This window comes from Lynx canadensis, chromosome B4, assembly GCF_007474595.2.
Source record: "Lynx canadensis isolate LIC74 chromosome B4, mLynCan4.pri.v2, whole genome shotgun sequence".
Lineage (NCBI taxonomy): Eukaryota > Metazoa > Chordata > Mammalia > Carnivora > Felidae > Lynx > Lynx canadensis.
In genome coordinates, this window is record NC_044309.1 from 54,030,126 (window position 1) to 54,048,780 (window position 18,655).

At 43.3% G+C, this 18,655-nt stretch overlaps 2 protein-coding genes across 5 annotated transcripts in view; both read right to left on the reverse strand.

The window, feature by feature from the left end:
- LOC116738193 (cationic amino acid transporter 3-like) overlaps nucleotides 1–18,655 on the reverse strand; it is a 47,508-nt gene that overhangs the window by 23,261 nt on the left and 5,592 nt on the right. For 3 of the 4 annotated variants that reach the window (XM_032593929.1, XM_032593928.1, XM_032593927.1), the window contains exons 1-2: nucleotides 8,557–8,609; nucleotides 7,141–7,248 (exon numbers count right to left, since the gene is read on the reverse strand). The exons of the other annotated variant lie outside the window; for it this stretch is intronic. The gene's annotated coding sequence lies outside the window, so the exon portion shown is untranslated. Of the gene's footprint in view, nucleotides 1–7,140; nucleotides 7,249–8,556; nucleotides 8,610–18,655 lie in introns of those variants that run through there. 4 annotated transcript variants of the gene reach the window in all.
- LOC116738195 (cationic amino acid transporter 3-like) lies at nucleotides 16,122–18,143 on the reverse strand. The gene is given in 2 exon segments (XM_032593932.1): nucleotides 16,122–16,847; nucleotides 16,849–18,143. Coding segments are annotated over 2 exon segments (1,752 nt in total). The 5' UTR covers nucleotides 17,952–18,143; the 3' UTR covers nucleotides 16,122–16,198.

Here is an 18,655-nt window from a genome sequence, read left to right on the forward strand (position 1 = left end):
TCTTTTCCCCCTCTATCCCATGCCCTGTTGGGTTTCTCCTTCTACATCCCACTCATAACAGCCCTCTTCCAGGTAGCTTTCCCTAATCAACTAACTGGATCTGATTCTGAATTTGCCTTGGTCCTTTGCACTTGTTCATCTGAGCTGAGTGAGTGTCACCAGGTAATTTTGCATATTAGTTGCAGGGAGGGTGTCTATAAGACCCCCAAGGGCAGGACCTTTGGATTGAGTATCTCAGGAAAATGCAGGCCTCATCCTCCAGTACCAGGCTGGGAATGTTCCTGGGAGCACTACTACCTGTTTTTCACAGACAGGAATATTAAACTGGGGCTCCAGCAAACACCAGGAATGACTCCTGTCACATCCTGCAAACTGCCCCTTCAGAATGACCTTTCAGAGCCATTTTGGAAGAGGACGCATCCTCCACTGTGTCTTCTCACACTCACCTTATATTTAACTGGAAATACTGGTTCCCAGCTGGGTCCTCACTTTATTCTACAGCCTCAGAAAAAAAACTTGGCAGTTTTAAAAAATCAGATCCACCCTAAAGGACAAACATGTGTCTCTGGTGAGGATGCTCAGGGCTGTGCTGCAGGCTGTGAAGCCAATCCCCACAGAGGATGCCAGGTGACCAGGCACCTGCAGCAGCAGTTGTAAGTGCTCCTGTGAAGAAGATGGTTGCATGGAATAGGTTCATTGTGCTTAAAACAAGAGAGACACAAAGTCATCCTAAAAATCACTCACTGACCACCTCCCCACCTCCCCACCTCCCCACAGGGTTGTTTCATCCCAGCCCAGCCTCTTTGGGGAGACAGGAGATCCCACACCCCTCCCTCTGCAGGACTGCTCTGAGCAGTGGAGGTGGAGGGGGGAGAACAGAAACAAGATGTGAATTAGAGAAAGACTGAGACAGAGAAGAATTGGCAAAGCCCAACTGAAATCAGAGGGAGAGAAACAGAGTGGAGCAGGGAGTAGAGAAATGGACAGAAGACAGAGGGAGACAGAGGAAGTGAAGTAATATGATGGAGGTGGGTGTGCAGAGACACAGGGAGAGGGAGGGTGCCTCTTGCTGCAGGAGGGAGAGAGGGGCAGGAAAAGAGGCTGTTGAGAAGCAGATGAGGGGAAATGGGGGAACAGATTTTGCTTGCCCCATTTCTGGCTATGCTGGCCATTCAGGTCCTGAATCTTCCCCTTTCCACTCCCGTTAGTCCAATGGGAGCCATTGGAAATTTTGGGAGTGCAGTTAAGGTCCCCTTGAGCCAGGTGTCTTTGCATCTGGTGCATTCTATGGGAAGTGCAGTGAGGAGAGTCAGGAGGCCTTCTGGAGGTACTTTGCCAGAAGTGAGAGGTGTATGCAAAATATAAAACCTGGGGGTTTTGCCTGTGCATGCTGGGCCAGAACTTCCCAATGTCTCCTTGCACCCCTCAGACAGGCCTACATGGGGCAACTAGTCCAGGGAGGAGATGTAGCATATCTTCAAACACAGGAAGGGGAACACAAATTATGTGTCACTCTTTTATCACCTCATGGCCTCTGTAACCCTTCATATGTATATGTATATGTATATGTATATGTATATGTATATTTCATATATATATATATATATATATATATATATATATATATATATGAAATTCTCTTGTATATAGGAAATAAAGTCACTGGCTCATTTTCCACCAGGTCTCCCAAAAGAAGAACCTAAATCAGTGGAATTCAATCCCTTTCAATATTCCTTCCTACTCCCAGCCCCACTCACTCACTATCAGCAACTCAGCATCTGCCCCCTGGAGTTTCCCCTGCCAAGCATTCCAAGCACCCCAGTGATCATGGGATCCCAGCCCAAATCCCAGTCATTCCACCTCCTCCTCAGTAATTTACCTGGCATTCCTCCTTCCTCCTCTTCCCCCTTTCCTACCCAATGACACTTTGACACTTGGCCTCCGGGGAGTCTCCCTAAAGACAGGCAGTCACTAGTGAGCACTGAACACTGAAAGGGAAGAGTCAGGGCAGCCTGGTGTGTGGGAAAGGATCCAGAGCTAGCAGATAAGGAGTCTCGTCAGCATCTGTCAAATATGTCATCTCCCTCCAGCATCCTTGTCTCTTGCCTCCTGGCTCCTGCCAATCCATTTCCATGCTGAGGCTGGGGGACTGAGCTCAGGTGCAAATCTGGAAAGGGATTCCAGAGCTAGCAGATAAGGAGTTTCGTCAGCATCTGTCAAATATTTCATCTCCCTCCAGCATCCCTGTCTCTCTTGCCTCCTGGCTCCTGCCAATCCATTTCCATGCTGAGGCTGAGGGACTGAGCTCAGGTGCAAATCTTTAGAAGCCTAGGCTCCTCGTGCCTGGTCCACTCCAGACTCATTTTCGCCAGGAATGTCACTATCCTTGCTTTTTTTCTTTGAAAACTTTCAAGGACACTTGGAAGTTGAGGTTGGAGATGGAATCCAAGAAGGGAGAGAAATCGCTCTGTCTGCTCAAATATCTTGATTTCAGCGCCTTGTCTCCACTGTACATCCCCAAAAGCCAAACTTAAAACTTCAGGCAATGGCAAATAGGGTTAAATATCAGGAAGACTTTTTCAGTGTTAATGAGGTCGCGAGTGCCTCCTGAAACCAGGGGAGATGGGGGGAAAGACGTGGTTGGATGACCAAACATCATTTCCTGATATATGCAATTTTTACCATTGAGATGAGTGGCAAGCCTTTCTGGATTTGAAGGGAAACTTCTTGGCAAAGACCTGAGAAGCCTGGGCAGCCACAAGAGGGTGGCAGAGAATGACTCTCTCTGCAGAGCTAGCCCTGGGCCCCCGGTGCTGAGATAGGGCTGGGCTCCCAGGCTGGGGGAGCCCTGGGCTCCAGCAACAACACACAAATTTCTGATTTTGGAAATCCCTCCTGCAGTCCTCTCCTCTGGCATCCCTATTCTCATTGGCCCCTGAAATGCCATCACCTACTCAGTCCCCTTCCATTTTCTGGTCCCAGTACTGTGGGCTGTACCACTTTTCAGAGAACAGATGACATCCTGCCTCAGAGGTGATGCTTCACAGGGTTCCAGCTGATAACTAGAGCCAGAACTGGAACCCATGTTTTTTAAATTCCCAGTACAAGGGTCTTCCCATTTGTCCTGACTGCTGCTCATAAAAGAAAAGCATACTTTGTAGTCCTCAGTGGGAAGCCAGCTCAGAATGCTAGGTTTATAAAACTCATATCAAAACTATACCTTTTCCCATTGCCACGTAGTATTCCATTGTGTATATATACCACAATTTCTTTATCCATTCATCAGTTGATGGATGGAACTGGAGAGTGTAATGCTAAGTGAAATAAGCCATACAGAGAAAGACAGATACCATATGGTTTCACTCTTATGTGGATCCTGAGAAACTTAACAGGAACCCATGGGGGAGGGGAAGGAAAAAAAAAAAAAAAGAGGTTAGAGTGGGAGAGAGCCAAAGCATAAGAGACTGTTAAAAACTGAGAACAAACTGAGGGTTGATGGGGGGTGGGAGGGAGGGGAGGGTGGGTGATGGGTATTGAGGAGGGCACCTTTTGGGATGAGCACTGGGTGTTGTATGGAAACCAATTTGTCAATAAATTTCATATATAAAAAAAAACTACCTTTTTCCCATTTTATGTATGTTTACATACATGACTGGTGCACAAAGGACTGTTAACCACGGAGCACAGACACGTACACCACAAACACCATGCTGTGCACACACTCACCCTCAGCACACACACCCCTCTGTCCCTCAGAGTCCCACAGCCCCCGCACCTCCCTTCCTACTTCCCGAGCTGCAAGAGGAACTTCTCCTCATTCATCATTTGGTCTTTGTCTTGTGTTTCCAGAGGCTCCTCAAATCTTCACACAGGTAAGAACTTTCCTGGCTCTATTCTTGGTTCCTTGTATCATAGCCTCAGTTTCCCCTGGCACTACTTGGAGTCACAGGGAAAACAGGAAAAACTGGTGGTTTCTGATCTCTCTTCTATGAATCTGCCCTGTTGACCATGGCCCTCCTGCCAGGAAAGGTCTGACCCATCTGTGATCCACCAGGATTCACCCTGCATCCTCTCAATGTCCCTACACTCTGACCTACTTCTCCATCCAGAAGTGGGGGTGAGGGTGCTGGGCTCCAATTTTACAAACTCAGCCTGGGCTTATTGGGCACAAAGTGCAAAAAGAGGATTTGAGTTAGACTCAGTAAGAACTTCCCAGCACAAGGGGTCTGAAAGCCTCAGCTTGTGTGAAATTCAGTAAGAGAACACATATGGCTTTACCAGAAGTCTCAAAGAGACAAGGACTTGTTTTGGACCTGTCTTGGTGGTACTGGCCAGAAAGAACTTTTCACTGTGATTCTGGTCATCCCAGCCTCAGAAGGTGGTTCACAAAGACTTCTGGGGACTCTATGGCCTCAGGCAGAATAGGTGGAGCATAGAGCCAGGAACTGCAGCCTGGTTACATCATCCCAAATCTTGGGGGTGGGAGGGTGCAGAAAGTATGTCTGAACCCTCCACTGTCTGTCTACCTTCCCACCCTGTCCCCATCTCTTTATGGCCCTCCCTGGTCAGAGCAGGGCCTCTGAGCTCTTCTAATGTAAGCCATGAGCTAAAGCCTCAGGAACCAGTCTCCACCATGCCTCAGACCTGGGACCCTGATGCCATCCCCTTGTGCCTGGCAGGACAGAGACATCCACTGCTTAGGCTACCCAACCTCTCACACCCCAAGTACAGACAGCCTTTCTCTTCTGGCTTCCTGCTTCACCCCACCCCATACCACAGCCTGAAATCTGGCAGAAGTTTGCACAAATCAAAGACATCTTCAGCTATGAGTCTTCAGGCTTCACTGGGACAGCACACACACATACACACAGGTACAAATGCACCTGCACACATGCAGATACACACACACAGATACTCACAATTATACATATGCACACAAACATACCCTCAAAATATTCACATATACACACTTATACGTCACATTGTCACATGTATGCAACACAGAGACACATATTCATGAACTTATACATTTACAGAAGGGCATGCACATCCAAACTTATACACTCTCATACACTCATCAAACACCCTTGTACACATGTACACTATATTCTTTTCTTCTAAAAATCCAGTGCCCAGTCCTCTAAATTCTAGAGATCTAGAATATCCAGGAGAAAACATGTAAACCCACAGGAAACATATTTTCAGTTTCTGGGCCCATACTGGAACTCCTTTGCTATATTCCCCTTCCTGCCACAGAGTCTGTAGGACTCTGGCCCACACCATGGAAATGGAATCTGCAGAGATAACTCATTCCTTCTCTCAACAGACACTTTTGAGCACCTATCTGACACTCCTCGCCTCACCTTCCACTCCCACAACTTCAGCTAAGGCAGTCACATAAAAGAAAATAATAAAACCTTCTGCCCAGTGGTATTGTGAAATTATAAACCTTCTTCCCAGTGGTATGGCTCAGAGCCAAGGACCTGAGTTCAAATTCTACTTTTGCTTCTTAATATGCTCTGTTACCTTGGGCACTTGATACAAACTCTCTGATCTTCAGTTTCATCACCTGTAAGATTCAATTAATAACATTTCCCTAATAATTCTGGGAGGATTAAAAGACAGGTAAAACGTCCATCAGCAAAGTGTCCACCCACAGAAAGCAACCACATTCCATCTCCCAACTTCCGTGGTGATTATCTCCCCCAACACACTTCCAGTCCTGCTGTCCTTGACACAGAAACCTGGTCTCTTTCAGCCACAAATCTTCAGTTGTGAAAATTTCTCGAAACTTGATCTCTGGGTTGCCTGACTCCATGGAACTCATTTGCCACAACCCTGACTCCCACCCCTCTTGGCCCATTATTGCCCCTTTCCAGGTTAGATGTTCTTTAATAACCTTTAATGCTGCTGACCTCAGCCAAAATACTAACGATGAAATGCTGAGCCTGTGCATCGAAGGATTTGAAGTGCTAATCATCTCCAAGGGAGCCGTCCCAGGGAAAATCTTCCACTATTCTTTAATCCCCTACCAGCACCCTGAGCCCACATGATTAACTAACCTTTCTTAGTATACCTATAAATCATGCATTCTTTCTTAGAAAAGAACAGAGCCTTCTGCACATCATGAAAAAGAATACAGAAACTTGCACCACACCACCCACCCTTGTGCACCAAGGAACTAGACCCCCTTGCACAATTTCCCAGAACTGAGATAACATCTGTATCTGATATTATCAAGTATGCATGTAATCAAGCAACATTAGGGACCACTGTACTCCCTTTGCTGATTAACTGCCCTAAGTTCCTTTAAAATCCCTGGGCCAGGCAGAGACCTGGGAGTTGCTCTTTGGACAAGAGTCTGCCTTCTCCTCAGGTAGATGGGCTCCTGAATAAAGCTCATATTCCTTTCCAAACAAACCTCCCCTCTTGAGTGTTGGCTTTTGGAGCAATGATGGGCAGCTGAACTTGGGTTTCAGTGACAAATTTTGTCGAGTCAGCTGGGAACCAGTGCCCCTCTGGTGTCTAACCCACCGTGGAGCAGTTGGCCTGTACCATGCCAGGGATCCCTCCTAGTCTATTGGGCTAATAATTCCTTGGAAGACCACAAGAGAATAGCTGTTCTGGGCTAGTTGGTCTCTGGGAAGGAATTTGAGGGATCTGTCCCTGCCGACATCCAGACTATTTAGGTCTTAGGGAAAAGGCCTGCTGATTCCAAACCTAAACTAGCTGCCAATTTTGTTTTTGCTTTGAATGGAAAGGAAAGGAAAATTTGGTGAAGCTGAGGATCTTTGGTATTTAACTTCTGTTCATTATTGGAGAGTGAAATGCAAGGACCAGTGAACTTCAAGGTAAAACTGCAAAAGCTGAGGCTTTGAATATGGAAGACAGGAGCCAGGACCTGGGTCCTAGCTCAACTTCCATTTATCCCCAGTTTTATTGTACTTGGTCTTCTTGAAGGGGTGTAAGGTTCAATTGGGACAGCATATCCATTATACCTCCACCTATATGTCTCTCATCTCCTCTCTTCCCCCACTGAGTCATTTCTTAAGAATGACAGGACTTCTTAATCTCTTCCCGAGAAGAGTACAAACACAGAAAAACACACACTACACAAATTAAGTCAGGTAATTTGCATACCTGGGAAAGGGAGAAATCTCTTCTTCCATCTCCATAGTCCATTTTCCTCAATGTACTGATGCTATATTATATAATAGCTGTATTTCCTCCTTCTCTGGACAAGAGATGCTGTGAAATGTCAGATGTAAAGTAAAGTTTGTCATAAAAAACCCTCATAAAAAAGTCTCCCAAGTACTGGCATTGGAGCGGGGTGGGGGTGGGGGGCAGTTCCTGCATTGTGTCTGCCTTCAAATCATGTGCAGATCATTCCCCCTTCAGGAGGTTTGCTTCAGGTTTTCTAAACATGTAAACAGAGACATTCAACTCCTCTTTCCAACCTTGCTTCTGTCAAAGCCCATTGATTTCCATGAAATTAGTTTCACAAATGACCAGTTTCTCACAATATCAAATCTAAATTCCTTCACTGGTACAGTTTTTAATTTTCTTCTTTCTGGGATGACCCAAATACAAAGTCTCACTTGGGGGTAAAGAAGTAAAATGTCTTCCCTTAGTACCTTCCATGAGGGGTTCTAGGAGAGAGGTGAGGTGGTTACATGGGTGGTGTGTATACAACGGCTGCTGTGTATCAGGCTAGAAAGTAAAAGACAGGAAAGGATTGCATTGTGGCTGCTATTTCTCTTTCTCTGCAAACCTCTTATGACTGCAGCAGATTTATAGGGGCTCCAAACAGCCCAGTGTCTTAGCCATAACCTTCCCAGGAAGAAAACTCATCCAGGTTCCGTTGAGAGGTGATGAAAAGTAAATATCAGTGTTTGGTACAAATATATCAATGAGGGTGGGGGGTGGAAAGCAGGCAGTTCCTTATAGCTGGTTGAAGTCCTTCAGGATTTGTGTACATGCACTCACACACATGCACACAATACACTGCACACACACACACACACACACACACACCCCATATCCAATAAGTCTAACAAATATGCACATGTTTCTAGACATAACAGAAAGAGGTAGCCTACTCCTTGGCACATATTTCCACACAAATTCAAACACATATGTCCATATAGTTTGCACATACACATGACTTTCAATGAAGTTCTTTATTCATTGAAAATTCATTGAATAAGGGTGGGGCACAGTGAAGGTGAATGAGAGAATTTGTGAATATAAGCTTCCATGTGTCACTAAGTGTCTCTCTGACTACATGCCACAAAACAAATAAATTGTTTTTTTTTTTTCATTTTTCATTATTTGGAATTATCTACTGTCTTTCAACTACTCTATGCCATCAAGTTTCAATGATCATCAGTCCTTTACTGAGCCACTACTCCCTGCAGAAGACAGCTGAAAGGTTAGAGGCATGAACTTTGCTGAAACTGGGTACAAATCCTAGCTTCACTACTCACTTTACACAAGTGGCATAACCTCTCTGAGCCATAGTTTCAACTTTTGTAAAGTGACCAAAACAATACTCACCTCATAGAACATTTGTGTTAAATAGATGATTATGTAAAGTGTTTGGAACAAAGTATAGGCATAGTAGTCAACAAATGTTATTATGCTATTATGTTTATCATCACTTTGTGGGAATTAGAGATATGAAGAGATAATACATAAAAGAGATGTTCTTTTCCCTTAGGAAGTTTTTATTTTATTTTTATTTTTTTTCAATATATGAAATTTATTGTCAAATTGGTTTCCATACAACACCCAGTGCTCATCCCAAAAGGTGCCCTTAGGAGGTTTTTAAATCTCATCAATGAGACAAGATAAATACATGAAGAGACGAAGGACATGGAAACTTAAAACTCTTATGTGAGCCCTAACATGCAATTTATTTTCTAAATCCAAGCCCTGGTTTATCATTTTTAGTAGATTTCAATGCTTTAATAAGATTTTTTTTTTCCTTTGGTCCTTCATCATCCCCATGTTTCACCACTTTACATACACCACGTATCCATCCCACCCTTGCATTTCACAAGTTGACAGGAGAATTCTTTGGGTAAAGGAGATTGTGAGAGTTCATTTTGTAAATTTTCCTGTCTCTTGGCAGAGGACCACCTGAGGATTCCAAACCCAAGTGAGACAGCCATGCCTATGGCCAGAGAGCCTGCACCCTCCTGTCTCCCCCTTCACCCTCCAGTCTCAGAAATTCTTCCTTACCATCTATCTGAATATGTTTTCCTTGAACAACAGTCTCTCTTATCACCCATTCTGACTGAGGATGAGGTACAAAAACCATCAAAGCCTGAGGAATATTCTAAAATTCCCCCTGATAACATTGTTCCAGTGCCTATCAGTTCAGGTCTCTGGAATTATAGGTCTCATATATTTTGTTATTAGCCCAATACAATCATCAAAATATTCCTTAAAAAGGTTTAATTTGGTCCCTACCAGGGTACAGCCTTTTATATAGTCATCTTGTCTCTCCTTAAAACTTCTGAAAGAGGAAAGAACCCTAATTCTCCTGAAAGACAGTTAAAAGGTCCTATTTCAATCCTCCCAACTTCCATAGCCTCCTAAATTAGTATTATCACATTATCAACCATATGAATAAGAAACAGTATAACCTTGAGGTGGATCATGACTAAAATGATCTAATAACTCTTCAGGCCATCACATGAAGTAAGGGTAACAGAATTGAGAGCTCTCCTAACCCCACAATGCTTGCCCCAGGAGAGCCCCCGAGGACCAGGCGGACTCCAACATGGGCACAGCAGGCATTTTCCTAAAGTGGCAGAGTGCCAAACCATGGCACAGTGTCTGGTGTGGGAGGCCTGGGGACAGGAGGGCAGCCAAAGCCCAGACTTCTCCCTCTTCCTCAAATTCAATTTTCCCAGCCTTGGCCCCTCCTCTTGTGCTCCCAATTCTAAAGTTCAGACCTTCCATAGTGCTCATCTGAGGCAACTATCATCCATCACCTAAGGTGAGTTCTTCTGAAACATGAAAGAACATACAAATACCTTGGGAGATTGTTGAAAATGCAGGTTCTGATTTAATAGGTCTGGGTTGGGGCCTAAGATTCTGCATTTCTAGCAAGCTCCCAGATGACACCATGCTGCTGGTTCATGGACCACACTTTGAAGACCAAGACCTATGTGACTTGTAACAACTGCCTCCCAGGGAGAGTCTATCTGTCCACATCCTTCTGTCTGTCTGTCCTCCACATGGTAATGAGAATCATATCTCATCCTTTTCTGATTCTGCAATCTCACTCCATGACACAATACACAACACAAACCTGGCTCATAAATTCCCTTCAAATGCAAATACAAACATCCCTCACAAGAGTCTCATTCTTGCATGACTCCTTTTTAAATGTCTGTGTACCCTAGAATTACTGTCCCTTTTATTTTCCAATTCACCTATGTTATTTTATTTCCCAAATTGCTCCATAGGCATCTTCCTCCATGAAGTGTCTCTTGACCAATATCTCATTCTCAGTTTCTACTCATACCTTCCCTTCCAAAGTAAAGATGGCTTCATCCTTATACAGCTACTAATACCTCCTATTTCAGTATATTTTTCTTCCCATTTTGGGTGTAAGTTTTCTCTCCCCAAATAATATTAGATGTTCTTATAAGGTTTTTGCACCAGTCTTTATTTTTTTAAACATAATTGTCGAATTCATGTATCAGTTCTAGCAGACTTTTGGTGGAGTCAGTCGGGTTTGCCATGTATAAAATCATGTCATCTGCAAAAAGTGAAAGCTTGACTTCATCTTCGCCAATTTTGATGTCTTTGTTTCCTTTTGTTGCCTGATTGCTAATGCTAGAACTTCCAACACTATGTTAAACAACAGCGGTGAGAGTGGTCATCCCTGTCATGTTCCTGATCTCAGGGGGAAAGCTCTCAGTTTTTCCCCATTGAGGATGATGTTAGCTGTGGGCTTTTCATAAATGGCTTTCATTGTATTTAAGTATGTTCCTTCTGTCCAGACTTTCTTGAGGGTTTTTATTTAGAAAGGGTGCTGAATTTTGTCAAATGCTTTTTCTGCATTGACAGAATCCTATGGTTCTTTTCTTTTATTAATGTGATGTGATGTATTCCATTGATTGATTTGTGAATGTTGAACCAGCCCTGCAGCCCAGGAATGAATCCCACTTGATCATAGTGAATAATTATTTTTATATGCTGTTGAATTTGATTTGCTAGTATCTTGTTGAGAATTTTTGCATCCATATTCATCAGGGATATTGACCTGTAGTTCTCTTTTTTTTGCTGGGTCTCTGGTTTGGGAATCAAAATAAAGCTAGATTCATAAAATGAGTCTGGGAGTTTTTCTTCCCTTTCTATTTTTTGGAACAGCTTGAGAAGGATAGGTATTATCTCCGCTTTAAATGTCTGGTAGAATTCCCCAAGGAAGCCATCTGGTCCTTGACTCTTATTTGTTGGGAGATTTTTGATAACTGATTCAATTTCTTCACTGGTTATGGGTCTGTTCAAGTTTTCTATTTCTTCCTGTTTGAGTTTTGGAAGTGTGTGCGTGTTTAGGAATTTGTCCATTTCTTCCAGGTTGCCCAGTTTGTTGGCATATAATTTTTCATAGTATCCCTTGATAATTGCTTGTATTTCTGAAGGATTGGTTGTAATAATTCCATTTTCATTCATGATTTTATCCATTTGGGTCATCTCCCTTTTCTTTTTGAGAAGCCTGGCTAGAGGTAAGAGACTCTTAAAAACTGAGAATAAACTGAGGGTTGATGGGAGGTGGGAGGGAGGGGAAAGTGGGTGCTGGGCATTGAGGAGGGCACCTGTTGGGATGAGCACTGGGTGTTGTATGCAAACCAATTTGACAATAAATTTAATATTAAAAAAAATAAATATAATTGTCAAATTGGTTTCCATACATCACCCAGTGCTCATCCCAGCAAGTGCCCTCCTCAATGCCCATCATTGCTTGTTCTGCTCTCTCCCCCAACCCCCATTAACCTTCAGTTTGTTCTCAGTATTTAAGAGCCTCTTATGATTTGCCTCCTTCCTTCTCTGTAACTTTTTTCCCCCTTCCCCTCCCCCATGGTCTTCTGTTAACTTTCTCAAGATCCACATGTGAGTGAAAACATATGGTATCTGTCTTTCTTTGACTTATTTCACTTAGCATAATACCCTCCAGTTCCATCCGCATTGCTGCAAATGGCCAGATTTCATTCTTTCTCATTGTCAAGTATTATTCCTCAGTTGATGAGTGGATGAAGAAGATGTGGTTTATATGCACCAGTCTTTAAAAACAAAACAAAACAAAGAAACAAACAACAAAAAACATCTAAAGGAGTTGGTACCTGTATGGGTAATCCTGCCCATAGGAGGCTTCCTTGGAATCACCAATTCCTTGTTGGGAATAGAAATTTCACAAGTAAGAAAGTAGCTTACTATCCCTCGCTTGCCAAGCAGGACTCAAACATAAATACAATAGAAAAACACTGGCTCTTCTATGCCAACCATAAAACTTAGACTATTTTAACCAGAACTGCAGGTGTCATTTGGAAGCACTTGACTTTCAGTACACTAGGTGCATCGAGAGTGCTGGCTGTGCTGATCTGGAGGAGAGGCTGCTGAGTTGGCTCAGAGTCAGTCTTGCCCAGTAAATGAGCTGTTGCCAGGTACAGAGGGGTGGAGTTTGGCATAAGGGGGTCCTGCCTCCACTGGGGGTCTCTGTGCTGCTCTCTAGGGTCCCACCATGTTGGTGTTGGTGGGAAAGTGGAGCCACCCCATTCCCTTGTTCAGGCAGCCCTTATAGAATAGCTAGGGCAATCAGCATGCCCTGTGACACAACTATCCAACGTTTTTCTTTGGCAAGTGCCTGGGATTCAAAATTCAAAGTCTTAAAGGATCTGGCACCACGCAGATCCGCCCCCCTACCCCCCATCCCTTAGATTAGAGCCTCTCCACGCTGTGTCTGTTGTCCTTTTCCCAGAAAAATAGCCCCCTGCCTGCTTAGTGCGTGGAATCTATGGTGTAGCATATCTAAAAAAGCAGCAAAAAGGTTATATGCACTCTTGGCAAGCCCTCTGGGTGAAAGGCCTTTTGCTGATGCCTAAGGGGTCTTTTGTCCTAAGTACTCCAGGAAGGGGACTGTTCTCTCCCAGTGAGCCCCAGAGATCTCTACACCAAGACACCGCCATTTTTCTCTCCCCCAATTCACTTCTATGCACCTTGTACAAGCCACACTTTCCCACCGACTTTGGAAATCCTTCTTCCAGTCTACAGATCAATTTCCTAGGTGTTCAAAGTGATCGGACCTCAATATAGCTGTGTTTGAGAGATGAGGAAAGCCTAGGGTTTCCCTATTTCTCTGCCATCTTAACTCCTCCCTCAAACTTTAAGTGATTTAAGAAATTACCTGTTGTACCCATGCTGGAGCCAGTCTCCTCTTCAAGAATTCCCTTGAGTCAGATAGAGCAGGTTAGGCCTTCTATCAATTTTGGTACTTTGGCCCCCTCCCCACATACCATAGAAATAGCTGGTGTGGGACCAGGGGTGGTTCTGTGAGGCTGTATTTTCCCTTTTGCTCTTTCAGTAAACAACACTGTTCTTACTGTTGGGTCTACAGGAAGAGAAGAATATACTTTTGCCCTGAGCAGCATTCTACTCTGATAGAAAAGACAGGACAGTCACCAGAACTCAGGCAGAGCCACACAAAGGCAAAACTAAAAGTGCCTGGGTACAGTTCTAGATGCTGGGTGCAGACCTAGAAACAGTTCTAAATATAGTATTGAATGGAGAGAAAAGTTGTTTGTCAAGGAAGTCTCCCAGAGGGAAGTTTTAAAGGAGTAGCACACTGCTAGCCTGAAAGGAAGGGAAATTTACTGAACCAAAGAAATGTGTAAGGCTCAATTATATTTAACATAAATTTATTATGTATTCATTATGTGCCTGGCAGACAGCTGAGTGCCCTGGGGTGAACAACATATACTCATAACTTATGATCTGCAATCAGGGAATAAAATAAAGAAAATAAAGACACACAGATAACTGTATATGTATATATGTAAATATGTACATGTATATATATACATATACATATTTTTTAATTTCAGTTTTATTGAAGTAAAATTGACATATAAAGTTGTAAGATGTTTAAAGTGTACATTGTGGTGATTTGATAGACATATACATTGTGAAATGATTCACTATGAGTTCCCCACTGTGAGAGGATTAATGATGGCATTTTAATCTGATTGTTTCATTAAATGAAGATAAGTGTTCAAACTGCATCTTTGTTGTCACCACTTCGTCTTTACACGTGGAAGAGCTTCAGCTGGAGCTTTGGTTTTCCGTGTGTGGTCCCTGGAACAGCAGTGTCAACAACACCTGGGAATTTGTTAGCAGTACAAGTTCTGGGCCTCACCCAGGCCCTCTGAATTCCAAATGCTGGGCACAGGGCCCATCAATCTGTGTTTTCACAAACCTTACAGGTAAGGTGGCATTTCCTGAAGTGAGCACCACTGAGAAGAGTAATATTCCTGACTTCTTTTATTGTGAATTTGATTAGTGAGTAGAAGAGACAGCACTGAGCATACCTAGCTCAGCCCCTTCCAGTTTTAGTTGATTTTCTTTTCTTATCCAGGGCCAACCTGCCCAAAGAACACTTGCATTCCAACCTGAAACACAAGTGAATCTAATAAGAGAAAACTCTCTCCTGTGGTGGGAGTTGGGGGGTGCTCATCATTACTTGAGATGAGGAGTAAGTCTGTCTAATTTAGTGAGGCAGGATTAGCAAGACAATCAAGTTTCAGATCTAAAGCTGATGGCTTAATCATCTGTCTCTAGGTCTTGATTATCAATTGCTTCTGAAGATGGGAGGAAGAAATGGAGTGTTATTTGTTGTACCTCTACAGTTCCAACACTTAGTTATAGTGAAAGTGGGCATGCTTCATATTCACAGTTAATGCAGAAGAGAGATCTGACTGGGAGAATCACAGGACAGAAGAACCAGAGGACATCCTAGAATTTTTTAGGTAAAGGTAACTTTAGAAATGATCAGTTGTTAAGACCTGGTTCTTTGAAAGAATTAAAAAAATTGATATCCCCTAGCCATATTTGTCAAAAAGAAAAAGGAAATGACCCAAATAAATAAAATTACAAATGAAAGAGGAAAGATCACAACCAACAATGCAGATATACAAACAATATTGAGAGAAAATTATGAGCAATAATATGCCAACAAATTGAGCAATCTGAGAGAAATGGATAAATACCTAGGAATATAAACTACCAAAACTGAAATAGGAAGAAATAGAAAATTTGAACAGACATGTAACCAGTAAAGAAATTGGATCAGTAATCAAAAAATCTTCCAAGAAACAAGAGTCCAAGACCAAATGGTTTCCCAGGGAAATTCTATCAAATATTTAAAGAAGAGTTAACACCTATTCTTTTGATGCTGTTTCAAAAAATGGGAAAAAAAATTTCTAATCCCATTCTATGAGGCCGGCACTACGTTGATTCCAAAACCAGACAAAGACCCCACCAAAAGGTGAATTACAGACCAATTTCCCTGATTAATATGGATGCAAAAATTCTTAACAAGATATTAGCAAATCAATTCCAATAATTCATTAAAAGCATTATTCACCACCATCAAGTGGGATTTATTCCTGAGCTGCAGGGATAGTTCAATATCTGCAAATCAATCAATGGATACACCACGTTAATAAAGAAAAGATAAGAACCATATGATTCTCTCAACAGATGCAGAAAAAGCATTTGGCAAAATACAGAATCTTTTCTTGATGAAAACCCTCAAGAAAGTAGGAGTAGAAGGAACATGCCTCAACATCATAAAGGACATATATGAAGACCCATAGCTAATACCCTCAGTGGGGAAAAACTGAGAGCTTTCCCCCTAGAGTCAGGAACATGACAGGGAGGTCCACTCTCACTACTGTTGTTAAACATAGTACTGGAAGTCCTAGCCTCAGCAATCAGATAACAAGAAGAAATAAAAGGCATATGAACTGGCAAAGTAGTCAAACTTTCACTCATTGCAGATGACATGATACTCTACATGGAAAATCCAAAAGACTCCACCAAAAAAAAAAAAAAAAAACTGTTAGAACTGATACGTGAATTCAGCAAAATTGCAGTATATAAAATCATGGCCCAAATTTAAGTGGAATTAAGCAACTAGGCTGTGCTGGATCCCATAAGCAAAGTAGATAGCAAACCCAATCAGCATCCAGATACCAACAGGGGCCCAGGTGTCAGCTGTCAGCTGCATCATAAGGCAAACATTCACAAAGATGCTCAGTAGCGGGAGGAAAGGCACAGCAGGGACCTTAAAGTGAAGGCGACTGGAGCTCTGTGGCTGTCTCCAGATGACCCCAGTGAGCCCAGTGATGAACACCAGGAGCACCACAACCAGTGAAATCCACACTGGGTTTCCAGAAAGCAGGACTGGCCACTGGGCCAGCACCAGGCAAAGAAGAGTGAGCGGCAGAACAAGCAGTAATGAGCAAACACGGACAACCCAGCCAGAGAGTGGAGTGGGGGTGGAACTGCCTGGAAAAAGTAGTCGCTGTAGAGTCAGCCTCTCTGCTGAAGGTCCATTCTCCTCCTGCATCTCTGCTTCATTTGCCCCATTCTTCACCTCAGGCTGATACCTGAGGATGAGAACACAAAGAGCAACCAGAGAATGAGATATCAGGGACCCAATTGACCTGAGGTCCAAGAGATCTGTGAGTTTAAAGAGGAATATCATGATGGCTGCAATAATTCCAAAGATCACAGCGGCCATGATGGGGGTGTATGTGCCAGCATACAGGCACATACAGGAGGCCATCTGTTGCCATCTTGTATATCAACTGCTTAATGGGTAACATAAAGCCCAAGATGCGTGCAGAAAGACTACAGAAAAATCCAAAGGTAACAACGTAGTAGCCAGGGGCCCAGCCAATATGGAGAAATGCTTCAGGCAAGGTGTTCCCAGGTTGAAGTTTGTAGTAAGGCAACATAAGTGTAAGTGCTGCAGAGACACTAAAGTACACGAAAAAGCAGATGAGCAGTGAAACCACAATGCTCATGGGGATGGAACGCTGGGGATTCTGGGCTTCCTCAGCTCTGGTAACAATATTGTCAAAACCAATAAATGCATAGAAACAGGTAGCTGCACCACGGAGAATCCCTTCAAAGCCAAAAGGCACAAATCCTCCATAGCCCAGGGGGCCCAAGCTTGAGGTGTCATTGAGTCCAGCCTTTACGTAGTCCTCTTCTGTGAGCTTCCAGTTGTGCAGGTCCCCTTTAATGAAGCCAGTGATGATGATAAAGCTAAGAATCAAAAGTTTCAACATTGTGACTGCTCTGCTAACCAGGAGAAAGTGATTAATCCTCAGAGTCGGCAGTTCCATGAGGAACAACACAAGGCCCACAACAAAGAAATCTAGATATTCTGTAAGGACACGGGAAACGTGTGGTGCAATGTTCTCATGCAGGGTCTGAGAGATCCTGTTCTCACGCAGGTAATCAAAAGCTAAGTTCCATGTCAGGGCCACCATGGCTGTATCAGCAACATAGGAGAAGATGAGGTTCCAGGCAGTGATGAAAGCCCAGATTTCGCCTATAGTGATAAAGCTGTAAAGATATGCAGAGCCAGAATGGGGAACCTGAGAACTAATCTCTGCATAGCACAGCCCAGCCAATACAGAAGATAGGCCAGCCACCAAAATGCAGATCACAAAAGATGGTCCTGCTTGATTGCTGGCCACCTCACCAGCCAGGACATACACACCTGCGCCCAATATGTGGTCTACACTCAGCACCACTAAATCCAGAGTGCTCAGGCTTATGGCAGTGTCGGTCTCAGGTCTCTGTTGCTCCTTAGGAAGTCTGCGAACCAGTTTTTGACCAAATCTGCGAAATGCCTGACACAACATTGTAGCTGGAATTGAAGAGGGTTCTAGGAGCAGAGAGCTGTAGCAAGCACAGGAAGCCTGGAGTCTGGGATTCAGTTTGATGAAGATGAGTTAAGTCGAGCTGGGTTGGGGCTTCCGAGTTCTGTTGCTCAGATTTCAAATCTGCTGCTTTGTATTTCATCTGCTTTATGCTGTCCCTCCATAAAGCCTAAGTAAACAATAAATATTTACTAGACAATGGTGTTCTACCAACCAACCCAAATTCAGAAGTCCCATGTCATCTGTTGCAGCCCAGAAACTGACACCAAAAGACATCATACAAAAAAAAAAAAAACAAAACCTGCTTTCCCCCCACAAAAAGTAACAAATATCTCCAACATTCTCCTTTTTTACACACTGGATGATATATTCCCATTTGGGTTCATCTAAGTCATGTAGCTTCATGTACTAATCAAGCTGTAAAATGCAGCAGAGCATGAATGTATTATGCAATAATTCATGCACCAGATGTTTGCACAGTGCTTGGGCATGAGTTATGCACATTAATTCACAGAATAAGGGCCTCATTGTATTACAGAACCATTTTTAAAATAATAATCTGAGTTTAAAATACTAATGTTGGTCCTCCACTCTTAAAACTCTTAACCCCCAAATCAGCTAGCCAGGTTTAGGTGTCACTTTGGTCCTCTTTCTCATCATTCAGCATCATCCATTAAGCTGCACTA